Source organism: Mus musculus, chromosome 4 (genome assembly GCF_000001635.26).
Source record: "Mus musculus strain C57BL/6J chromosome 4, GRCm38.p6 C57BL/6J".
Lineage (NCBI taxonomy): Eukaryota > Metazoa > Chordata > Mammalia > Rodentia > Muridae > Mus > Mus musculus.
In genome coordinates, this window is record NC_000070.6 from 149,030,091 (window position 1) to 149,054,988 (window position 24,898).

General features: G+C 46.6%; 1 protein-coding gene across 1 annotated transcript in view; it reads right to left on the reverse strand.

Moving 5' to 3' along the window:
* Pex14 (peroxisomal biogenesis factor 14) overlaps nt 1-24,898 on the reverse strand; it is a 139,309-nt gene that overhangs the window by 69,556 nt on the left and 44,855 nt on the right. The window contains exon 3 of the mRNA NM_019781.3: nt 11,631-11,715. Coding sequence (NP_062755.1) covers nt 11,631-11,715 — 85 coding nt within the window. The remainder of the gene's footprint in view (nt 1-11,630; nt 11,716-24,898) is intronic.

The window sequence follows — 24,898 nt, forward strand, 5'->3', positions numbered from 1 at the left end:
GTGGAAGCTAAGCTCACATTCCAAGGTTTCTGTGACTGTTTTATGGGTGTGAGAAAACACCGAGGTACTGTCAGCAGCAACTTCCTGGCCCCTAGGTTATAGACTGAGAGTGTGTGCTTATACAGTAACAGCTCCAGAGGCCACTTTCTACCTCACTGCCTGAGCCAGCCAGCCAGCAGTAACGATGTCTCCGGTGAGTTATTTCTTCAATGTTCTGGACATACCTTGCTCCTGAAGGCCTAGCTTAAGTCAGCTTCTTTTACTCACTTTGTTCCTCCCTCCCTCTTCCTTCCTTCCTTCCTCCCTCCCTCCCTTCCTTTGTGTGTAATGTGTGTATTACATGATTATGTGTGATATATGTATGGTGCATACATGGGAGTATGCAGGTGTGCCTATGCACACATGAGAAGGCCAGAGCAGGACTGTGTCCCCTCTACTGGCCTCTACCTTATGGCCTCAGGTAGGGTCTCTCACTGTTTTGGTCTGTCTGTCTGAGCCAGGAAGCTCTCATGATCCTCCTGTTTCCACCTCCTAGTGTTGAGGTTACAGGGAGGCCCTTGTCGTCATGCCTAGGTCTTTATATGGACCCTAGAGATGTGAACACATGTTATTCCTCCTCTCCGTAGGGCAAATGTTCTTACCCGCTATACTACTTTACACAGCCTCCCCAGGGGAAAAAAAATACAAGGTCTAGCTGGATATGTATAGGTGCACACCCCTAATCTCAGCACTGTAGAGGCAGAAACACGTGGATTCCTGAGTTCAAGGCCAATCTGGTTTACAGAGAGAGTTCTAGGACAGCCAGGGGTATATAGAGACCCCCATCATACACACACACACAAAAGACAAACAAAAGGCGAGGTCTCATGTAGCCCTGGCTGGCCTCAAATTCACAATGTCCCAAGGATGACCTGGATCTTCTTCTGGTCCTCTGGCCTCCCAACCCACCCAGTGCTGAGGTTACAGGTGTGAGCCACCTGCAGCTTTGTGCACGACAAGCAAAGACTCTACCAGCTGACCACATCCCCAAATCACTCAATAATGTGTGAGTTCTACCTACCTGTATAAAAGTCCTAGGAGTACCCACTGCATGCAGCGTTACAGTGCCATCAGGTTCATCACTTCAACACCATTACAGTGAGCTCAGCACAGTCTTGTCTGTGAGAAATCTGGCCTGTGTGTGCTGCTGTAAATATACATAGGGGTGTGTGTGTGTGTGTACATTGTTATACATATGGTATATATATACATATGTACATACACATATGTTCAAGTTTAATTTATAAAGTAGGCACAGTAAGAGATTAACAGCTAGCAATAAAGTAGAACAATTATGGCAACAATTATAGGGCAGTAAGATGTGCGTAGCCGTGGTCTCCGCTTACCTCCCCAGCCTGGGTATCTGACTGTACTGTGCTCACACGTGTGTAGCAGTGATCTCAGCTTACCTCCCCAGCCTGGGTATCTTACTGTACTGTGCTCACCCTCCTGCAATGCCAACGGGAACAGAAGTGTGTTGAGGGTGCAGGCCTGATGATCCGCACCAGAGGTTTTCTGAGAGGATCAGCTGTGCACAAGCATTGTGACAATGATAACTCAGCCAGCCACTAGGTGGCTGACAGATGGTAGGATACAGAGTGGAGCCAATGGACAGTGGTGACTCATGTCCCAGTGAGGACACTACAACTGAAGGTTCCATATCCTCATGCTACGTTATTTTAAAATTTATTAATTGTTATTTCTGGAAATTTTCCTTTTAATATTTTCAGACTAAGATGGACTCAGAATAACCAAGCCACAGAGAACAAAGCTGTGGTGAGTGAGGCTCCTACCAGCCCAGGGAGGAAGGGCTCCTTCCAGCCCATTGAGAACATATCTTCTGAGGACAGTGGGAAGGGGACTGTCTGAGAACAAAGCATATTGGCACATGTGCATGAAAATGTTACCATGAAACCCATTACTGTGTATGCTATCTTTGAAGAAAAAAAGCACGCCATGAAAAAAAGACCACATTTGCTAAAGGATATATATACTATTGATTACTATTGCCATTGGTTAAGCCTTCATTTTCATAGTAGGCATTTTTATTTTTTCACTTAATTCTGGCAAGACTCTTCTGTGCAGATACTATCACTAATCTCCTTTTACAGACACAGAACCTGAAGCACAGTGGCTAAGTATGTCATGCAATGCTGTATAGTCAGTGAGGCTGCACGTGAACCCAGGCAGGCTATGCACTATGGCAGCGGCTCTCCACCTTCCTAAAGCTGGGACCCTTTACACAGTTGCTCAAGTCGTAGTGACCCTCAACCGTAAATTATTTTCATTGCTACTTCATAAGTGTAATTTTGCCACTGTTATGGATAGTAATTTAAAGATCTGATAAGCTACCCCCAAAGGTGTCCTGACCCTAAGGTTTGAGAACTACTACGACTGCAGCCTCCAAAGCTCAAGTTTTCCAAACATGACCTATTGCTCAGTCCTAAAGCTGCCTTTAGGGTCTGCTAAAGTAGATAATTTATACCTGCATCTTCCAGATCTCTGTGTTCACAATGCTGATACGCAACTATCGAGAATGTAAGTGATAGAACCACCTTCAAACAACAGTTGGGAAGTTTCTTAAAAGGAGAAACTCGGGGTGCCCAAGAGGTAGCTCAATAGGAAAAGGTACTTGCGGCTAAGGCTCACATGACCTGAGTTCAATCCCCAGGACCTACCAGGTGGTAGAGAACTGACTCCAGAGTTATCCTCTGACCACAACATGCACAGTCATATGCACAAGCGCATGCGCGCGCGCACACACACACACACACACACACACACACACACACACACTTAAATGTAACCTTTAAAATCAAGGGGACAAGTCAAAAGTAGACATGAGGACCTGAGTTCAAATTTCCAGAACTGCAGGGGTGGGAGTACTCACCTGCAATGCCAGTGCTCCCACAGTGGGATTAAAGGGAGGACCAGGGGAGCCCCTGGAAGCCTGAGGACCAGCCAGCCTGGCACATGCAGTGGTGACCCTGTAGCTGTGGGTTCTTCTTTGCCCACCCTTTATCCCCCAGTTTCACCCCCCCCCATTACTAGAAAGGAGTATAGGAAGGAGAGAGGAGAGAGAGAGACCCCTGAATCTAACTTTTTCTTCTTGTTTCTTCTTTGAGCATGACTATAAACAAACTACAAGCGGCCCCCGCATCCCCCAAATGACCAACAACCATCCACTCCATATAAATGTTGGGGCTCTAACATTTATATACCCTCCGATAAGTTCCCAGAATTCCAAATGCTTCCAAATGCCACACAATCATAAAAAGTATCTGCAGCTGGCAAAACCACACCTCTGATAGAGCTTGAGGCAAATTATGGTCAGCTGCTGAAGACAGTCTGAAGCAATCAGTCCCACATCCTTATTACCGGGGTTAAAACAAAACCACATTCTTATAATAATTGGGTTGTCTTTTTTTTTTTTTTTAAAGAAACTAAAATTCCAGAATTCTCACTAGACCCTCCCTCCCACAAGACTCAAGGCCTCGACATGTGCACCATAGCATGCTCACACGTGCACTCCCAGACATGGATACACACATACTAGCCTCTCCCTCTCATACACACAATCACAGAGTTACAGATATTCTCACCACATGGTCCAGCGATTCTACCCCTAGCTAATTACCCAAAAAGGGATAACGCACAAATCCAAAGTCTTACTCGTGGATGTTTATATCAGATTTAGCTTAAATGTCCCCAAACTTGAAACAACCCTAATGTCTAGTGAGTGCGCAGGTAAACAAATATAGTCCAGCAAATACCGATACACAGTGAATGGATAAATCTCAAAAGAATTATACTGAGTGGGAACCGTATATACTGTATAATTTCATTTAAAAATAAATTCTAAACAGAGGGGGCAGTGCATTCTCCTCATCCCAGCACTAGAAGGCTGGGGCAGTAACACCAGGTGTTCAAGGCCAGCCCTGAATACACAGCAAGACCCTGACCCAAAACAAAAAGCTGCCATTTCGGTTTGCACTTCTCCTGCCACCACCCCAGCCTGGATCTTCCACAGCTCATGTACAATGCACTCAATAGCCTTTTGGGGCTGTTTTGTCAACTGCCAGGCAACCTTAATTTAAGCACAGAGTGAACTTGCTCCACAGTTTCACACCTGGCCCCAGAACTGCAGTCAGCCATACGTACAGCAGTGAGTCTAGCGGGTCTAGAGGGTCTAGTGGGTCTAGTGGGTCTAGCGGGTCTAGCGGGCACTGCGCACGCCCTGGCTGCCTATGCCGCACACCTCACTTCTTTCCTTGCCTGAAGTCCACATGGGTCAATCTTACTAACAGTCCATCCCCTTAGAAGAGCTTCCCATCATGAACGATGTCCTGCCCCTGCCCCTTCCTCTAATCCCCAGGCCTCCCTCCAATCTAAGGTTAAAATCAAGCTGTGGTGACCCTGCTGGCTGGGGGAGCTCTGACTACACAGATGCCTAGGCCTGACGGCTAACAATTCTGAACCTGCATCATCAGAATGGAATAACTAAATTGTAATTTCTTTAAAAGGGACTGAAGGTGGGACGAGCATCCTGGTATCTTCTCATTGTAGCCATCTGCTTCCTTAGCCGTGCATCGGTTTTCAGACTGAGGACCAGCTCGGCACTGAGGGAGCTCGTGAGAAGAGACAGATGCTGGCCCTTGAGCTCCACTGGGAGCCTCACACTCAGCCTTACACTGCCTGGCCTGCTGACTTCCAGCCCCTTCTCCTATCCAGTGTCTACTAACTTGGCAGGTGTATAAGAACACTCTGCAAACAGTAGGTGCAAAATCAAGGCTGAGCATCCCAGTGACCACTGTCCCAAGAAACATCCAATCACAACCAAAGAAAGTAAGTCTACAAACCTCACTTGAAAACAGATTCTATCCTTCAGTGTCTGAACGTTTACTGTGAACGGAGGTAAACTTGAGGCAGACATGAGAGCACACTCTTGTAGCTCCAGCTACTCTGGAGGCTGACGGGAGGATGGCTTGCACTCAGGAATCCAAGACCAGTCTGGGCAACATAAAACCAACCTCAAATAAACAAACAAACAAACAGACTAAGTAGCCAGCTAATTAAATTTGTCAGCCTATTCATTCAAAAAGTAGGGCATGAAGAGAGTTTTTAGTAAAAAAGTATTACTTAGGTAACCAACGACCAAAATGTCCCTCTGAATCCAAACTCATGTGGAGGAGTAATAGCAATTTATTATACTTTTTTTTCCTTTTAAATAATAATCTCTTTAAGCCAGGTAGAGTGATTCATACCTGTAATTCCAGCACCTGGTAAACATAAGAGAATCATGAGTGTGGGGCTAGCCTGGGCTATAAAGAGAATTCTAGGCCAAGCTGAGCTACACAGGGAGACTGTTATAAAACAATAATAATTTCTATGTAAGGTTATACGTTTATGTTTGTATTAGAAAATCATTTTGTCAGCTGGGAGGTGATGCACGCCTTTAATCCTAGCTGTCAGGACCCAGAAGCAGGGAGATCTCTGTGAGTTTGAGGCCAGCCTGGTCTACTAAGCAAGTTTCAGGACAGCCAAGGCTACACAAAGAAACCCTTTCTTGAAACAAAACAAAACAAAATATAATTTTGTCTCATTTCCTATGAAACTTAGAAATTTTAAGCAAGAAAACTACATTAGCCTGCTTATCACATATGAGAATCGTCTTATTTTTAGCACGTTCACAAACTGACAGACACCAACACAAATGAGTCATAATCTTCACAGGGCATTGTTTGAACCAGCCAAAGACAGAATGAAAGAACAAAATACGAGCCTGTGTCTGCTTTTCTTAAAGTGCCATGCACGCACACAGTGGAATACTATGCAGCCAAAGGACAGTGACTCAAGTCTGTCTGCTTCTTACACCAAGGTGCACAGCCCAGTGAAGGCCAGAGTCCCACGCTCAGTGAGACTGAGGGACGCCGAGGCGCATGCTTTCACGCTAGGTCGCTCTGGACATCAGAGACTCCAGCATCCTCCAGGGAGGAAAGGGGCAGTGCCCAGGGCCCAGCACTCCTCACTGCATGTCCTTCTCACCCCTGGTGCTGGTGCTGGTGCTGCTGGCGTGGGGTCAGAGGACAGCTCTGTGGAGTCAGTCCTCTCGGCTACCTTAATGAAGGTTCTAGGTCACCAGGCCTACACAGCAAGCTCCTTTACTCAGAGCCTTCTTGCCAGTCTCTGACTAAATCTTTAATATTCCAAGAAGTAAAAAGAAAATTTAAGTTTTAGTAAACAAGACATGTGGCAGTCGATACTGTAGCTTTGTCTCTGCAGTACAGGGAAGGCAGGGAGATAACAAAAGAACCCCTCCAGTGCCCTCAGGGGCGCATCTGATCAAAGCCTCAAGAGCCCTACACACAGCATCTCTGTATAGGAAACTACACAGCTCTGCTTCTGGGACAGCAAATGCCAGTGGCCCCTCAAAATGGGACACCATAGCATGTCAATTCCCTGGGTCTCTCCTGCATCCTAAGAAAAATCTGTGGAGTTTAAGACAAGTTTGGATAACAAGGGGGAGCGGGGAAATTGATGGGGAGAAACCAGTCAGCATGATGAATGAGGCGGTCCAGAACAGCAGGTGACGGATATGCAGATGCAAGACTGGCAGGGAGGGAAGATAGCCGTGCACAACAGATGGATGGAGATGCTCAATCATCCTCAGGACCAGGCACTCGTGCCACACAGCGCTGCCTGCTCCAGCAGCCAGTGCCTCACTCACCTGCAGGGTGCACCCCACTCAGGGTAGGGCCCAGGGTAAAAAAAAAAGCAGGAAGTGGGAGGAAGGTGCCTTCCCCTGCCGGCCGACTGTGGGCCAATGGTGAGGGCCTCTCCGCACTTTGCCATCTTCCTCTGCCTCCTGAGATGCCTGATCTTTGTCTTTCTCACTGCCTCACTCTCCACAGAGACACAGAGACGTTTGCAGTTTGTCCAGGCTATCAGTACAGGAAATTCAGTGACCAGCAGAGCAGCAGGGCAAACTGGGATTGCTGTTCCACGGTGCACAGACCTGGTGTCTCCATCATTAGAGCCCGTGACAGAAAACCTACACCACCCTGTTCACACTAAGTCTGTGCAGCACAGCCCATCAGTCAGGAGTACTTATTCCTCCATTAAGCTAAGACTAACAGTAACCACAGTACGAAAAACACTCACATGGGCCTGCAAACGAGGCTCAGTAGTGAAGCACTTGCCTAGGCTGCCCAAGACCCCAGCACAAAAACAAGTGAGGAAGTGAGGAAGGAAGGGAGGGAGAGAGAGAGAGAGGTAGGGAAGGAGGGAGGGAGGGAGGGAGGGGTCTCAGTAGGAACAGCTTTAAAAATGTCTGTGATGTAGCTGGTTCAACTACTCCAGCAAACACCGAATGAATCTAAATCTTGATGCCATAACATAACATACGTCTCATAAACAAAGATTCGGAAGGGCCAGACAGCCCCTCACAGGGCCAACACTACTTCTTCCAGCTCAGTGCAGTCAAGCAGGGGGTGGTACTGGCAAGATGTTCCCCCCTCCCCGCCCCTAAGCTATCTGCTGGACCCTAGCTCTAGGAACAAAAACTCCATAAAGACTTCCGGTATCACTAAGACACATTAAAGAATTAATTATAAAGTGAAGCTGGAGGAGAAAATTAATTTTAGAAACACAAGAGGTTACTTTTTTTTCCTGAAGATGGGGGAGGAAACAGTTATTTTCGTTTTTCATCCTGGGGCACAAGCTGGGAGCTGTCCAGTCGATAACCTGGCCATCAGAACAAGGTTTGTAATTAAAAGGTCAGTGACCTGGAAAGCCAGGCCCTCTCCCAGAGCTTCTCAGTAATGACGGAGCTATTAAATTAAGACTGTTATGAAATCAATGCTAAAAAAGCTTTCATGGTAACGAGATTCCATTCAAGGACATGCAAACTACCTCATGAAATGGACGTAAATGATAAAAAAGAAAAGTAATAAAAGAGAGTTAAATTGAAATCTGTGCAAGAATTTACTCTTCCTTAAAGGACTCCAGAGAGAGAAGCCCTTCACCTCTACCCCAGCACCAAGGCTGACCAATCAGGATGCTTTCTTCTCCAAGTTCACGTCCACAAGGAGGTAGCTTTGCTCCGAACAGAACGCCTGCCCCATTCTGCCTTCTAGAAGAAAGTACCGGATGGATGAGGAGGGAGCCCTTTGCCTGCCCACCTGAAAAGAGCACCCCCCTTCAACTCTGAAGGGTTCTGCAGAAAAGCTTATGCTGGTTTTATGAGCAACATCAGAGCAGTCAACTGACAGCTCTGTCCCCTCCTCCACAGCATCTTCCTTTGGCCTCTCAGACACAGGCATCTCGTTTGCCCAACCAGTACTCATCCTACAGAACATGTTGGGAAGTGGCTTGCCTTGTATCCTACATTTTGTGGTATCAAATCAACAGCAGCCCATGGATAATACTCTCCAACCTTAGAACTCTGGACTGTGGCTGCTGCTGTGTCTCTGCCACTCTGGCCTCCTGGGCTGTGGCCTACTGAGAGGCCTGAGGCCTGCCTGGCAAGAGAAGTATCTAAACAGAGCAGCTTCATGAGGGCTTACACCCATGCAGTCCAGCTGCTAACACGTGTGGCTGAGCCCACCACCGATGTGTCATCTGCAGAATCAAGAAGCTGGACACAATACAAAGCACTCATTCTAATATTCTGAAGGTATACAGCTGCTTTTCTCTGTCATCCAAAAAAGAAAAAAATAAAAATTCTGGTAATAGGGAGAATTGCTGTAAATTACATAAAATGGCAATACAAACTTCAAAGAGAATGATAAATGATTCTAATAACTTCATGTTTCTCATTAATGACTCCATATTCTGACTTAAAAAGAGATCACAAAGCAGACGACGACAACAACAACAACAAACCAGAGATGGCAGGCCCTTCAGACAACACCCTCCCATCTCAACCCACTCCTCGCTGTCCATCAGAGAGCCCAACACGTCACCTGTCAGTAACAAAGGCACAACACAGCCCCTGCTTGGGGCTATGGTCTCACAATAAGACAAACTCAGCTGATGCACCTAGAGTAACCCTCATCTTCCACTGAACTGACGTGCACAACAGGGACCTCAATTTCTATATTAAATATTAAATAATATTAAAAGAAAAGCAAAATTGGATTTGCTTTTTCTGGAAAGAGATGTTTATTAAAAAAAGAAAGAAAGAAAGAAAGTCAGATTACAATTCAAGTGAGTGTTCCACTGCAATTCCCCAAAGGGACATTGCTTGGAAAAGCCAAGGCTATGGTAGCTGGGAGCTCTCCCCAGCCAGCGCCCCAAGGCCCCCCACTGCCATGGCCTTGCTGGGAGAAGACCTTATAGCAAGGGTTTCAGTCCCTCCTCTCCAGCGCCCCAACCATCTCCTTCCACAGCTATGTGAGGGACAGGGTAGCTGCCCCTTGATCATCCTCATCATAGATGGTGTCAAGCATACTGGCTGTATAAGCGAAAAAGTGACGTTTAAATCCACGAAGGGGCTTTTCTTCCCCAGACAATGGATTAAACCTTGGAACTCTCTGCCCAGAAAGGGTCCTGCCAGACCTTACACTGCTGTACCCACAGTGTACAGTGTGGTACAGTGTGGGTACACCACTGTACCCACAACCGTGCACGCCTTCACACCTCCGTGCACACATGGCCACTCAGTCGCACCCACTAGCCTTCCAAATCGGACAGAGCCTCTCCTCCGGCCCGCATCTCCAGTCCCTGCTTTGTTTCTTCTCTGGGCTCTTGTCACCTGACCCACCACGGCCTCACTCCCACTTGTCCCTGTTAGAGCACACGTTCTGTCTTTTCTCCTTTCAGGGAATTCCCAGTGGAGAGAGAGATCAGGGCAAGACACAGAGTGGATACTCACTCCTGGGTAAACTGATTAATCAATCAACTGGGTTTCTTTCCTTCTTTCTTTTCTTTTTTTTTTCAAAGAGCAACAACTAATAACTGCATAGTCAGCCTCTCTAGAGTGGTTGTATATATATACATGAGCCAAGTGACTCAAAAGAAGTATTATTTGGTCCAGAGTCTCTCCTCTCTCTCTCTCTCTCTCTCTCTCTCTCTCTCTCTCCCTCTCCCTCTCCCAGTCAGGGATTTATTAAAATTAAACAGATTAGATGGAGCTCCTGATACTAAAACTGCTCAGCAAAGCCTGCGGTGGGGAAGTGCCGAGCAAACACCAGAGACATTTGTCTCTAAATTGCTCTAAATACCTTCTGCAAATGAAATTCTAACCCAGCTGCGTTTGAGAGAAAATGAGGACTAACTGGTCATTGTCGGTGGAGGAGAAGATCAGACAGTTATAATACTGCACAATGTACTGGGCTAAGGATCTCTCAGCAACCATAGATTTTGTCTCAGGTTACCCCGGGTAATCAGCTCAGCTTTTAGGCTCAGCTTTCCCCTGCTTCAATGCTTTGATGAGAGAGCTGAAATCCCCAAGCTTTTATGATTAATTACTCCCTATAGGTACACATATTTCAAGGAAAATCTCTTTTATGGCATGATGCTTGCGGAGTAGAGAGGCCAGCCAACACACTCCAAATTTTAATAATCTCCTAATGATGGGGGCGAGCACCATGCAGCCAGCATGCATGCGGCTCCTTCGTGGGGACCCTGCCCTGGGTCTGCTGCTAAGCAGCTGCCGTGACTGAATGTGTGGGCCTGAGTGTGGCCCTGGAGCAGCTTCAGCGGGACGCCACAGGGCGCTCACAAAGTGCCAAGAGAGCATCCCATTGTCTCCGAGCCAGTAAAAATGTACACAATCGCTAGAATTTTTAGGCCAATATTCTAGCTTTTAAGGAAAAAATAGTTTGGGGGGTGAAGAATGCCACCCCCTCCCTAGTATTACACAAAGCCCCATAATTAGCTTCCTAGATCTCTAGAAAAGCAAATGTCTATCCTAAGAATGAAAAATCTGCCTTTTTTCAGTTTGACAGTTGGCTTTGCTTAACAAAAAAAAAAAACCAAAAAACAAAAAAATACCCTAAATTCCAACAGAACCAGAATATGTTCTATCTGCTTCAACCACACAGAACTAGTCAGAACCCACTATATCTCGGCTTACAGAGATACCATAACACCCAGGAATTTACCACTACAATCTGAAATCAGACCGACCCCTGGCTTGACCTCATCCTGACTGTACTCCCCTTGTCTTTGGCTTCTTTCTGGATCTTTACTGAGGCAGCTGACCTCTCCTAGCCCAAGCAGGTCATTTTGTAGTCAGGGTCACCAACAGACTGACCAGAAAGCAGGAGTCCTCAGTGTGATTCAAAGGGCAGCTCTGCTACTGAGTGCTGGCTGATCATGATGCTCTTGGCCTCATATCTGATGTGTAATTGTTCAAATCCTGTCATCTCTCTGCTCCATTGTGAATGAAGAAATGTGCATTCCGCTGAGGGGTTGTCCCCTCAGCCTACCTCCCACCCACATGTGGACAGCTGTGAGCAATCCTTGACGTAGTCAGCACCTGTCTCTGGTGTGATTTCCACCTGCCCCAGCCCCAGCCCCAGCCCTGGCCCTGGCCCCCGCCCAGGCCTGTTCTACAGGCCGCTCGACACTGCCAAGGAAACCTGTACCTTTCTTCTTAAGAAATGCTCTCCTGGTCGCAAGTGGGCTCTGCCGGACCCGAGAATTCTGTAGGAACTTCACTGCTGTGGCAATCTGGTAGGGGAAGATAAAACAGAGAGAGTAAGCTTCAATAATCTGAAATTCAAGACCAGAAATCTTGAGTTCCCAGGGCCACGGACAGAAGGATATTGTTGGGATCAAATATATAGCAAGCTCCTGCTTAAAGCAGAAATCCACCTCAACAGCAGGCTAGGCTCTCCTGGATCCCCCGAGTCCTTCCCTGGATCTGAGAGAATAGTCTTACATCCTTGGCTCAGCGCTTTGAGCTGCGCTCAACTTCTCCTGCCGTCCTGCCTTGACTGCTTCTTCAGCCACACTCAGTCAGTCACTCTCCTGTGCCATGTACGCCCATCTCTGCCTGTCTACACATTACATAATACACCAAACATACTTTCTGCACACATGCATGCACATGTGTGCACACACAGAGAAATGAGAGAAACAGAGGGAAAGAGAGGAGAGACCCTTTCTTATACTGTCTGTTCTGACTCCTCAGAGCTTTTCCTACATCAGCAAGCCCTTCTGATCTTCCAATCCTCTTTTTAGTTCTTCAGTGCTGTAGTGTGTACCATATAATTGAAGGCATAATTATACTGTCTTCTCCTCTCATGTTCAGGCTGCCTCCCCAACTACACGGTAAGGAATGGCAGGGAAGAGAAGATGCTCCCTGTGTAGTACCTGGCAAAGTACTGGAGCTGAAGGAGGTAGTAACAAAGACACCCACGGCTGGCCACACCGGTCCCTCCAATGCAGTGGAAATGAATTCTGATTAGCCTTCAAAGGGCCAAGTTTCTGATTTCTTGGCTACAAGCCAAAATATTAACAGAATATATACCTACCCCTGGTCTGAATATTAGTTGATGAAATCTTCATATATACAAATAAGTCAAGTAGAGGATGAAAGCGCCATTAACCTCCACACCACATGTAAGGCATGTGTTCACGCACTGCCTGCCTGCCTGCCCTGCCTGCCTGCCTGCCCTGCCATCCACAACAAGCACTGGTCCCACAGACTTACAAGGGCCAAGCTGCCCCGGTAAGAAAAGTGGGGCTAGCTGGGCGTGATGGCCACGCCTTTAATCCCAGCACTCGGGAGGCAGAGGCAGGCGGATTTCTGCGTTCAAGGCCAGCCTGGTCTACAGAGTGAGTTCCAGGACAGCCAGGGCTATTCAGAGAAACCCTGTCTCAAAAAAAGAAAGAGAGAGGGGGGGGGGGGAGGAGGAGAGGAGAGGAGAGGAGAGGAGGGGAGGGGAGGGGAGGGGGGAAGAGAAGAGAAGAGAAGAGAAGAGAAAAGAAGAGAAAAGAAGAGAAAAGAAGAGAAAAGAAAAGAAAAGAGAAAAAGAAGAAAAGAAAAGAAAAGTGGGGCTAGTTAGAATGGCTGGCACAGCTCACCTCATCATAACCAAAGGGAAGGAAAGCATGGGCCCCTGCTAAGGTAGGGCTGCCGGTCTTGCCACTCACTTCTTGGGGGGCGGGAGTAAGGATGTTTCTGTGATCCTACAGATTCAAACAGCAAGCCCTGTGACTGGGGGTGAAGTTCAGGTTGCACTTCCCCTCCTGAGACCAGAGTTCTCAGAAACTAAAGAAATGAAGATGGATCAGAAAGAAAGAGAAGAGGAGGAAAGCCAGGGAAACTCCTTATTCTCCAGATAAATGATCAGTAGGAGGCTTAACCTGGGCCTCTCCTTAAAGGTTGGGCTCAGTGTCCAACCTTCCAGATCTGGACCTGTCACTCATGAGATACTAAGCCCAGCTCCCTGCAGATGATGAGCTGCCTCCAACACTGCCAACAGCCCTGACCACCACCACAGACTGTGGGACAACCAACAGCTCTAGACTACAGAGAATTCAATGTGTGAGCCCCCAATATGGTGCTTACCCTCTCAAGTAGATCACCTCAGGTTACAGGGGAAAGAGAAAAACATCTAACAAATCTCTACATTATGATGAAGAGCCTGGAGAAGGGAAGGTTCAAGAGCAAAGACAGAAAGAAGAGAAATAGGGGAAAAAAGGGGGGGATGAGCAAAGGAGAAAGGGGGTGAAAAGAGAGGACAGAGAGGAAAGAGAAAAGGCGTAGGGGTGGGGTGGGGGGTGCGCTATGCTCCAGAAAGAGTGGGGACAGGTATACATCACACAGGCCCTCTGGGGTCAACACCAATCCGCACCACTCAGATGGCTTAGGGATAATTGTGTTCACCTGAGAAAATAATACACTTTCTCCATGGAAGAAAATGACAGTGCTGGTATCATGCGGCAGGCTCTGTGGCTGCGATGTGTGTACTGGGTGTCACAGGAAATGTGGATGAACAGGTCTTGGGCAGGAGACATGAACCGCACAGCTCCTATCATTCACCCATACAAAGAAAAAGCCTTCCTGCATCCTTCCAAAATTCCCCATGATAGAGCGAGAAGACGGAATCACACCACTAAAACGCCCAGGTTTCACCTTGCTCTTTTAATACAGTCCTTGGTATATGCATTTCTGGTCAGAGAGCAAAGTTCTGATGGGTTTAATGGTGCACTCAATGCAGTGCTTGGCGCATTCCATCAATTTTTTTTTTAAAAATTGCATCTCTTATTTCTTTAAATACATTAATCAGCCTAGTGTAGGCAAAACGGATCCATCGGACAATGCAATAAACATGAATTATCATCTATCCAACACGCATAATGGCTTAAAAATACATAATAGCAGGTGTAGTTTAAATGATTAGTTATTACACCTGTGGTGGGTCTGATTCAATTGGGAAAAATCATCTTTAATAGGTTAAAAGGTTTAGATCACCATGCTTTCCTTAAAGTGGCTGCAGAGAGGGATGATGGAGTGCTCTGCCATTAGTAATTCATTTAAGGAAAACGTGGGGGATATAGCAAAGAACAGCATAAACGAGCGAATCCAATTTAAACATCAGGTAAAGTAGAAAACACCTTTTAAAAAAGCAAGATAAATGAATTTGGAAGGGAGATGAAATTGACGTATTTATTTTAACGGGAATTTGACAAAGTCCCGGCACACTTCAAACTTGCAAAAATATGAACAATTTCTTTTAAAGTTTCCACTCACTAATTTCAAGTCATATAAAATAATACTGCCAAACACCTACATAAAGTGTTTTTGAGGCTTGTTTATGTTCCCCTTGATCTTTGTCTGAAAATGCAGGCGACAGGCAAATCACATATTTAACAGCATCGATATCACTACACCAGATGCAAAAATATAAAGCACCCAAACTAATAGCCTCAACGTAATGTGCTGAATAAGATACCCAGCTACACAGCTATGTGTAAGTGTGAGCACACAAACCTCTCTCCTCCTTTCTCTAATTATTTCTCCAACCACTCTTCACTCCCCCCCCACACACACACACAAAACACTAGCACACTGACAGGGTGGGGGCGGGGAGGGTGGTAAAGAACTTTGTCTGATCTAGAATTTTATAGCCCTGTGATTCATGTGTTGATGGTAAAAGATATCCCAAAACTCCTTACCCATAATGCAAAGGTCTTCCCCACTACACTAACTGTCCAGGTGCTCAGTCTGGGTCTCCTGTCGGGCACTTTTCATTAACTTCATGGACAGTTCAACTGACTTCCCTCTCAAAGGTCCAACACACACAGCGTGCTTTGGTTGGACTCAATGAGTTTGTGGCCTATCCTGGGTTATCATTTGATTTTCTAATTAGAGGATGAATGTGACTATTCATGGGTTATATTTGTGCCCAACTAAATTACATAAATTCAGGCCAAATCTTCGTCTCAATGTCAAAGATGTAAAACGGAGCTGGGAACTTTACTGCACATGCTGTGGGAGTGCGGGAGCCACGGAGAAGCCAGGCACAACACTCCTGATGCCATTGCTGGGCCGCTTGCTGTGGAGTCCAGTCCCCAACTCTTAGACTGACTGAGTTCTTAATGAGTGCACCTCAAATTAGCAGTAGCTAGTTTGATTTTTAAAATTCAAGATGAACTCTGAAAACAATCAGAAGCAAAGTTTCTCATTTCCCCCATTGTCCCAAAAGGCAAAACAAAGGAACTCTGCCACCCACCAACTCCAGGGTTTTAGGAAAGTTTGTCATTTTACTGCTTATCCTTTAAAGTGACAAGGACAGACAGACAGACAGACTCTCCTCTCTGCAGTCTTTGGTTAGGGTGGAGCCTGTGACAATCACTGAGAGAGGAAGTGGGGGAGGTTTCAGGCTGTAAAGCACCTCTGGATTAAAGGTGACTGGCCCCCTGAGCAGGATCTGTCTGTGAGACCAGGATCTGTGACCACGCCATGCGCTCTGGTGCTGCTGCTATGTGATACTGATACTCTGAGCAGGGTGCAGGGTAAGTAAAGCCTGGGGGAGGAGCCAGGATCCAGATAACCTTCACTGAGGAGACACTTCCTACGTGTCTGCCATTCTCCCACTAAAGACCCATCCGCTGTAATCTTCAGAACACAGGTTATTTTCTTCGTGAGGGGGACAGGAGACAGAGCCTGCCTAACAACAAACTCAGGGACTGAGGGAGTCTCAGGCACTCTGCACCTGACATGTAAGCCCTGATGCACTCTCTCTGGTGACACTTATTTGGAATGCCACCAACTCCAGCACCTCTGTGTACTACGCACACATCTATCTCCTAAAATGTGAGCATTCATTAGCCAGCTTAAAATATTAAAAAATATTCAAAAATTAATGACCTTAGCAACCCTTAAGCCACGTCCTTTTTAACCCAGAGAGATGGCACCTAGAGGGCAGGGGGAAATGACCAGCACACAGGCCTGAAACTCCACTCCAGTGCCCCATTGCTCCCACACTGCTCACAAGATTAAATTGCCTGTGAAAGGCTCCTCGATCCAGCTCTAAGGCAGACACCCAGGATCATGGTAACAGGCGCTAGAGCAGAGCCAGCTCCAGTTTTAACAAGGGCTGACTTTAAAAGCCGGGCAGTGCTGAGGAGAGAGCCTTCGTGAAGCAGAAATGTTGCGTTTTAGTAAGAAATCAGTACTCTGTCAGGAGTTCCTTGACAAATACGGTCATCCGTGGCACAAGGAAATAGTTGCAAAGCAGCTGTTAATCAGAGAAACACATCGGAGAACGCTGATGCTAGCACTCGTGAAAAAATGCAACGGGCTAATTATGAAGCCATATATCTCACTAAAGAGGCTGTGTGCCTTGAGATTCTAGGCAACGCACACTCAGATCCAGGGTCCTAGGACAACATAATTCTGGTTTTCTGCATCTCTGATCTATAGTTCACAGTGTTTGGCTCTCTATTCTTTCTCAATTCTTCACTCTTTCAGTTAGGACACAGGCTAGGAAGGGAAGGAAGCAGGGGCAAACGCAAGTCACATTCCAAGACACTGTAGGAACACATCTAAAAGATGACACACCTCAAGTCAAAGCAGAAGCAAAGTCTGTGAGCCTGCAAAAGAAAGGGAATGTGGGAACAGACAGCAGGTGCACCAACAGAGCCAACGTGTGGGAACTTCAATTTCCACGAGGAACCACAGCAATAAACAGAAAAATAGAAACAATGTATCGGGAAGTTAAAAGGAAAAAAGGGATCTTCCAGAGAGCTGCTTCCCCGGGTGTGAAATTCAATGCAGAAAAGCCAAGGGTCTCACAGCCAGGTACAGGAGGGAAAGTTAATATGCAGAGGAAGGCTCGGTCAGCCAAAATTCAATACGATTTGCTGCAAGGACGAGGAGGAACAGGCTCCCCGAAACCAGACGAGGGAGGGGGAGGGGCGCCACCGCACTCTCAGAGCAAAACCACTGGAATGGCAAGAGGGGAATAACCTTGAGGTGGACATGCAGTCAGGAAGCCAAGCACAGAGCCAAAGTGCCCCCTAGCAGGAGCCAGTGGCGACGCAGGCCAGAGGTGGCCGCTCACACAGCTAACAGAGGTGGCTAACTCACACAGCCCAAATTAAGTGTTTTCACTCTGGGAAAATGAAATGTTTTGCAAGATGAAACAGAATGAAAATTGAGGTTTTAGGTAATTACTAGTTGGCATTTACATATCACGGGCTGGTTCAACACCTATTCATTTTCCTCTTTTATTTAAAAAATTGCTCATTAAAAATGAACAGATGACAGTGACAGGGTTTTAGGACTTTTTTTTTTAATTCTTTCTCCTTCTCTAAGGGGTACAAAATCGAGAGGTACATTTTAGCCCATTTATCTACAAATTAGCACACAAGCGTGCACATGCAAGCATGGGTGCACACATTTATATTTAATTTATATTAAACGTGTAAAAAGGAAATAAAAGAAAGGAAAGTCTATCCACAAAACCCTGAAGTTCACGAACTAAAGACAGTTAACTGAACTTAGGAAGGGATGGATATCATCAAGTGCCCTGGTGCTCAAAGAGTCAAAGGAAGGGCTCTCCCTTTCAGCTGGGATCTCCTGGTTGTGGTCACTGTGCCCTTCCTATTGCTGAGATGGGTTCCAGCCCTGTAGTGATTATGTATGCATGTGAGCCCTAATTTCCTTTGTTTTCTTTTCCTTGCTCCTTTTGTTTTTCACATTAAAGAATAAAACACCTCTGTAGAAGCACAGAGGAAAGCTGGGCGTGGTGGCACATGCCTTTAATCCCAGCACTTGGGAGGCAGACAGATTTCTGAGTTCGAGGCCAGCCTGGTCTACAGAGTGAGTTCCAGGACAGCCAGGGCTACACAGAGACACATTGTCTCGAAAAACAAAAACAAAAAAACAACAAAAAAAAAACAAAAAAACAAAAAACAAAAAAAAAGAAGCAGCAGCAGCAGCAACAGCAGCAGAGAGGAGTTGACGTGATTCAACATAATATATTTTAGGGGCTATTGTGTAAATCTGTATTTAGGGGAGTCTAAAGCATGCATTATTGACCCCAGCCTCTCTTAAAACATTGATAAATGAAGTAAAAGCCTCTATGAAAAGTGGCAACTTTGCATGTGCAAAAACTACCTTTCAAAGTGAAATCTCTCTGTCATTCACATTTTCCCCCCCCTTGGCCCTAGTTAAAAATACTGCGAGAGTGACTCCCCGTCACATGCCAGTGTTTTGTTGTTTTATGGGAATAGTTCTTCCAGAGAGGAATGTGGCGGTAAACTATCTTAAACCACCCACACTACTTAGTACCAAGTGACAGTGGTCTCAGGGACCAGGTGACTTGGGAGAGATTTTCCTGCTCAGCAGAGGACTCTGGGCCAACTTACTGCACAGAGGCAGCTGGAGCCTGGGGCAGGCGAGCCGCGGGGCAGGGCTGCAGATGCTGCACACCACTGAGTGCCCTCACTGCAGAAGGAGCGGAACACGCCAGCCGGCTATAGAGGAAATGAAAACCCCGGCCTCTGGGCTGAGAAGATCAAAGTTCCTTTTTAGGAAAGGTTGAGAAGGAAAAGGATTTTCTCCTTTAGGCAGAAAGAAAAGCAAATTTAAATGCCTTGTCCCCACACATCCCCACCTGAATTTCCACAGCAACCCCTCTAATTTCTGATGCAGCCAACAAAGCAGTTACCCAAAGAGGGGAGAAAAAAAGGATGACATTTGCCTTTTCCTTGGCTTTGAAATCCGACTGGCAGCGGATTGTTTGAAGTCCTGTTTAGAGAGGAAACTGTAATAGCCTCCATACTGAAAAGAGGAGGGAAATGCCATTATACACGGATCACGGTAGCAGTGACCTCAGCAGAGAAGGCAAACGAGCTGGCTCTGAGCCGGAGGTCGGTGAGCTAGCATGCCAGGAACAGAAATAAAAGGTTTACGCGCCAGAACTGAGTGGTAGCAAGAGTCGGAGACTTGATCCCGGGAAGCACCAACAAGAGCAAGGCACTCAAAGCCCAGAGCAGCATCTCTCCATAGCTCCTTGCTGCTCTTGTCCGCAGCCCCTCTAACTCCCTGCACTGCTAAAGAGGAAGCAGAAAACACCCAGGCTTTGTGTTGTAAAATTAATGAAGGTGTCAAGCTGCTGAGTTGAATCACTGCAAAGGAATGTAATGACTCAGTGTCCACGGTGCTGATGCTCCTAAGGAGAGCGGCGAGCTGGAGACCAGCACTAAAGCTATGCAGCAGGCCGGCCCCAGGACCTTCCTGATGATACCTGGGTTCCTTCTCTCTGCTGCTCGCTAAATGTTATGCTTTCCCAATTACTGCTCCGCTCAGGAGCTCAAGAGCTTGGCTCATAGAGAACTACTGCAGCTCCCACTTCTCAAGTCTGGGCCAAGTTCTCTCTTGTCATGCATGACTAAGCTGTGACAGGAACAAAGAAAGGTTGTGTCCCTGAAAGTGGCAACCTTAAGGATTAAGTCATCACTGGGGCTGGACACAAAATAAATGACTACCAGGTGGCATGTGAAGCACTCCCTCTGGAGGGCTTGACACCTGCTGATCACAGGGCAAGATGGGCTTGTGTGTTCCACGGGAGAGAATGTCGGCATCGGGAAATGTTGTCTCCATTACATGCACTGGCAGGCTCAGAATTCATAGCCTCCTGCCTCGGCCTGCCAAGATGCTGAGACTGCAGGAGTGTGCTGAAATATCTGTATAAGCTAAAACCTTCTGAGGAGTCATTAACTGGTACCTCGGACAGATAGCTAAGGGGGAAAGGGACTAAAGCATCGACAACTAAGGTTTGAATACAGAAAGGAGCTGCCACAGCCTACAAATAGCTTAAGTTCCAAGAATCTGGGGCTAGAGAGATGGATGGATGGCTCAGCAGTTAAGAGGACTGGATTCCATTCCCAGCACTCATAGATAGGCTCACAACTGTCTATAACTCCAATTCCTGGGGGATCCAACCCTCTTTTGGCATCTGCAGGCACCAGGCACACAAGTAGTACATAGACAAACATGCAGACAAAACACTCATACATGTTAAAGAAAATTAATTAGTTAATTAAAGATAGCAAAAGTTAGAAATGGCAGATTTGGACAGCTAAAGATCACCTGCAGCTCCACCAAGCAGCAGACCTGTGGCCGACACCAGACAACCAAGTCCTGACTCCTGCTGTCGCTCTAGAGCACTTCCTGGCCCTCTGCAGAGTAAAGCAGCAGTGTGACTCTGCACGCAGAGTGTGGTTCACGGCAGAGAATGCTGGCCGGCTCGAGGATTTTCAAACCAGAGTACAACATAGGAATTGGAAATGCACTACTCGGATGGCGAGCTGTGAGCAGCTCCTCTGGGAGGGAATTGTTCCCTCAGCACACCCAGGCCAAGACAGCAGGCAGAAATGGGTTCTCTATTGGAACCGACTCTCTCTGCCGGGATGGGGCAGCAGACATCAGATGTCCCACATATCCCATGAAACAAGTTCATGGCCAGGTCATACATGCTAATAATACAGTCCCTAACACAAGTCCCATGTCTGTAGACAACTTCCTAAGTGTCCCATCCAAACTGTCCAACACAGAGGGACCTCTGATGTTCGCAAGTTAAAGGTACTGAAGTAAGGAAGGCACACGTGGTTCTCACACCCACTGTCTGACCTGTGCCAGGGGCCCTTTTTACTATGAAGGTGCAAACTATTTAAAACAAAACAACACACATACACTCACACACACACATAACACCTCAAGCAGATTTTCTAATAAACTTCAATTTAGAAATCTTAAGCTCAGCAAGGAAGTCCATCACACAGGGTAACAGTTCTCAGGGCTTGAACCGGTCCAGCAACCTCTCACTAGAGATCTTCAACACTGCTGTTATTAACAACTCCAGCTATACTACCGATCGCTCTACCAGAGGTCCTGAGTTCAATTCCCAGCAACCACATGATGGCTCACAACCATCTTAATGGGATCTGATGCCCTCTTCTGGTGTGTCTGAAGACAGCTACAGTGTACTTACATACATAAAATAAATAAATCTTAAAAACAAAACAAAAACAACTCCCGCTATTAAGAGATATACACATATGGGAAGGGGGAAGGGGAGGGGAAGGGGGAGGGAGGGAGAAGAGGAGGAGCAGTGGCTGAGGGAGAGGTGGCAACAGTAGTGTGTGGTGGCACCAGCCTTTAGTCCCAGAACTTGGGAGGGAAGAGGTAGGCACATCTGTGTAAGCTCCAGAGCAGCCAGAGCTACACAGTAAGACCTTGCTGGGAAAGAAAAATAATTTAAAAAAAGATCCACAAAGGTCTCCTGAGCACCTTGGCCATGTTGGGTACACAACTGTATCCTCCCGGCAAAGGAAGGTCAAAGGGGCTTCTGCGCCTGAGCCTGGCGCTCTCCAGCACGGGCATCTAGGGCAGGCCAAAGGAGCATGCGATGCGCACGCCATTAACACTAACTCTACACAGTTCTCACCATTAAGAGCCAGCTTTATTGAGTACCCGTCTCAAAATCAATGGTAACTCATTTCAAACTCCTTCCAGCTCTGCGTGGGGAACAGGAGGAAGTTCGCCCCTGTTATCCAAAGAATTATGAATGACCATCCTGCTCTGTGGTCTTAATTGCTTGCACTCTCTTCATAGGGTAAGATATTTGAAAATCATAAGCATCCCCGAAATGTCCTCAAACGAGCCTCCTGAAGCACCATCACTCGTCGCCTCTTGTTCTCTCTCCCCCCTCTCTCTCTCCCTGACTGTTTGAACACATGGACACGGAGTTATTAACTTTTACAGGAAAGACAAATAAAATAACGTGGAAGCGAGAGCGCGGTGATGTCAGTCTACAGCGAGCACCACTCATCTGGGGGAATCTGATTAGCGCTCGAGCGGCAGAGCTACCTGGAAAAGTGCTCACAATCAAATAAAAAAATGATACCAAAACATTAACCTGATGGCTAAAAACTCCACATTTAAACAGTTAAAGTAATAAAGGAGCTTTTATTGAGTATTTTTTATATTTCATTATGCCTCAAATTGACGAGGACTCCCGGATACATTTTCTAGACTTTTGCTTCCTCAAATCAAATGTTCTCTTTGACTTTTTTTTTTTTTTGTAACTAAAAGGAAACAGCATTTCTTGTAAATTTGAAAGGATTAAAGCTCCTTCGATATGGACATCAGTCTCAAGTGCAAACACGGCCAAGGCCACGGCTGCAGCCGCAGCCGCAGCCGCAGCCGCAGCCGCAGCCGCAGCCAGAAGCCTCAACCTGTTCACCAGACAGCAGAGCATTTCTCTCTGTCATTTTTTCTAAACTTTACACAAGTGTCTACATTTCCTTATTTATGCACAGTCTGCTCAAAATGGGCAAGGAACAAGGCTAATGGTGTGGCGGGACAGAGAGCAAGCCGGGTCCTGAGAAAGCATAGACACTGTCTATGACTGATGCCAGTGTGCCAAGCTTCCCTGTGCCGTGACCATGTGACCAAGCCCTTTGCTTATGTGCCTCATGATCTTCATGACCGTTGCTGTGCTATTTTCTTTGCTTTTTGGTTTTGTGAGACAGGGTTTCTCTGTGTGGCCCCCTGGCTGTCCTGGATCTCACTGCAAACCAGGCTGGCCTTGAACTTGGAGATCTCCCTACATTTGCCTCCCATTTGCCTCCCGAGCACTGGGATTAAAGGTGCGCAGAACCACTGCTCAACTAAATTATTTCATTTCTAAGTCAATTTCATTAGGAGGTCTACGATACCTACCTGGGCCAAGGATGTGGTCTTAGGACAAAGTTAGTTTGGGACAAGGGTGGAGCTGATGGCATCACAAGCACAAGGAGTCCAGCTTGTAGCCTCATACCCTCATACCCACAGAGCCAGGCACGACGGCATGCACCTGAAATCCCAGCACGGCTGGCTACAGCAGACTCAGAAGTCCCTGGAAGCTAGGGGCCCACTAGTTTGATGCATACAGTGACAAGGCAAGAGATACTCTGCCTCGAACAAAATGCAAAGTGAGGACAGAAAGAAGCCTGAGGTTGTCCTCTGACCTCCAAACTTGTACCTACAGGCCTCAAATCAACACACACATTTCACATGCATAAGAGAAAGACAGAGATATCAGAGAAAGGGAAAGACGACGGAGAGAAAGAAGAAGAGAGGAGGGGACGAGGAAGTGAGGGTGTGTACACATATACACAGATCAAGACATTTTTTAAATTTCAAAGATGAGAAATTAGGGATAAGACCCAACTTTTCTTTTCTAAAAAATTATATCTAGCGGGCCGTGGCGGTACACACCTTTAATCAGAGCAGTCAGGAGGCAGAGTTGGGAGGATCTCTGTGAGTTCTAGGACAGCTAGGACTGTATAGAGACGTTGTTTTGTTGTTGCTGTTGTTGTCGTTGTCATCGTCGTCATTGTTTAAAGACTAAACTATTTGGAGGATGGAGAACAGGAAAGGATGGAGAAAGAAGTACCACAAAACGACGTGGGTAGAGCCCATCTTTCCTGCAGACAGAACATCCTCACATATGCACTATCTATTCTAACTCGTGCCTGGTTACACGGTGTCAGGAGAAAGCAGCTAACAAGCAGGAGGTCACCTAGAGAACAGAGACGCAGAGGAAGAAAAGAAAGGGCTGACAGCAAACTCCAGAGAGGAATATCTACAAGAAGCAAGCAAAATATCCTCAAAGTTACTACTTTGGGGTCATTTAGCACGGAGAGCCATTCCGAGCAGAGGCCAATACAAAAACACATCTGTATTTCAACAAGGTTTACTCGAAACAGGCCTATGCTTACAACACAACATAAACATTCACATCTGAAATGATGATACTAAATCATCAGTATTAAATTATATACTAGATACTATGCTTAATAAAGCAGGAAAATATTCAATCCATTTACAATCATTCCTAGCCAGAAGTTGTAGAGGGTTTGCTCTCATTCTTTTCTTGCAGGCCTCCGTGACCACTGAGAAGGCAGAGCCATCCAGAGGCTGGGGGCGGGGTGCAGGGGCGGGATGCAGGGGCTGGTTTCCTAGACTGCACAACAAGAGTTTTTACACAAGTTAGACTGGGAATCAGGAAGCAAACGATTAAATAATGAGTAGTTACTGAGCATTTACTGGGTCCTCACAGTATGCCAGGTCTTAGAAAATCAAAAGGAACAAGAAAGATGTGGCTCTGCTGCCATAATCTAGGGCAAGCGAAGAAGCCAAAAGCAACCTGAGGCCACCTGGTCCCACTCAACTCAGCATCAAGGCCTCCTTCTTCAATGACCATGACAAATGATCAGCGAGCCTCTACTTAAACATTTACAGTGGTAGGGAGCTCATTTCCTCACTCCCTCAGTGCCTGCAGACACTGCCTTCCCCTTCCCTCTGCAGCCCAGGCTTGCCTTCTAGCCCAGGTTCCGAGGCCCAGCC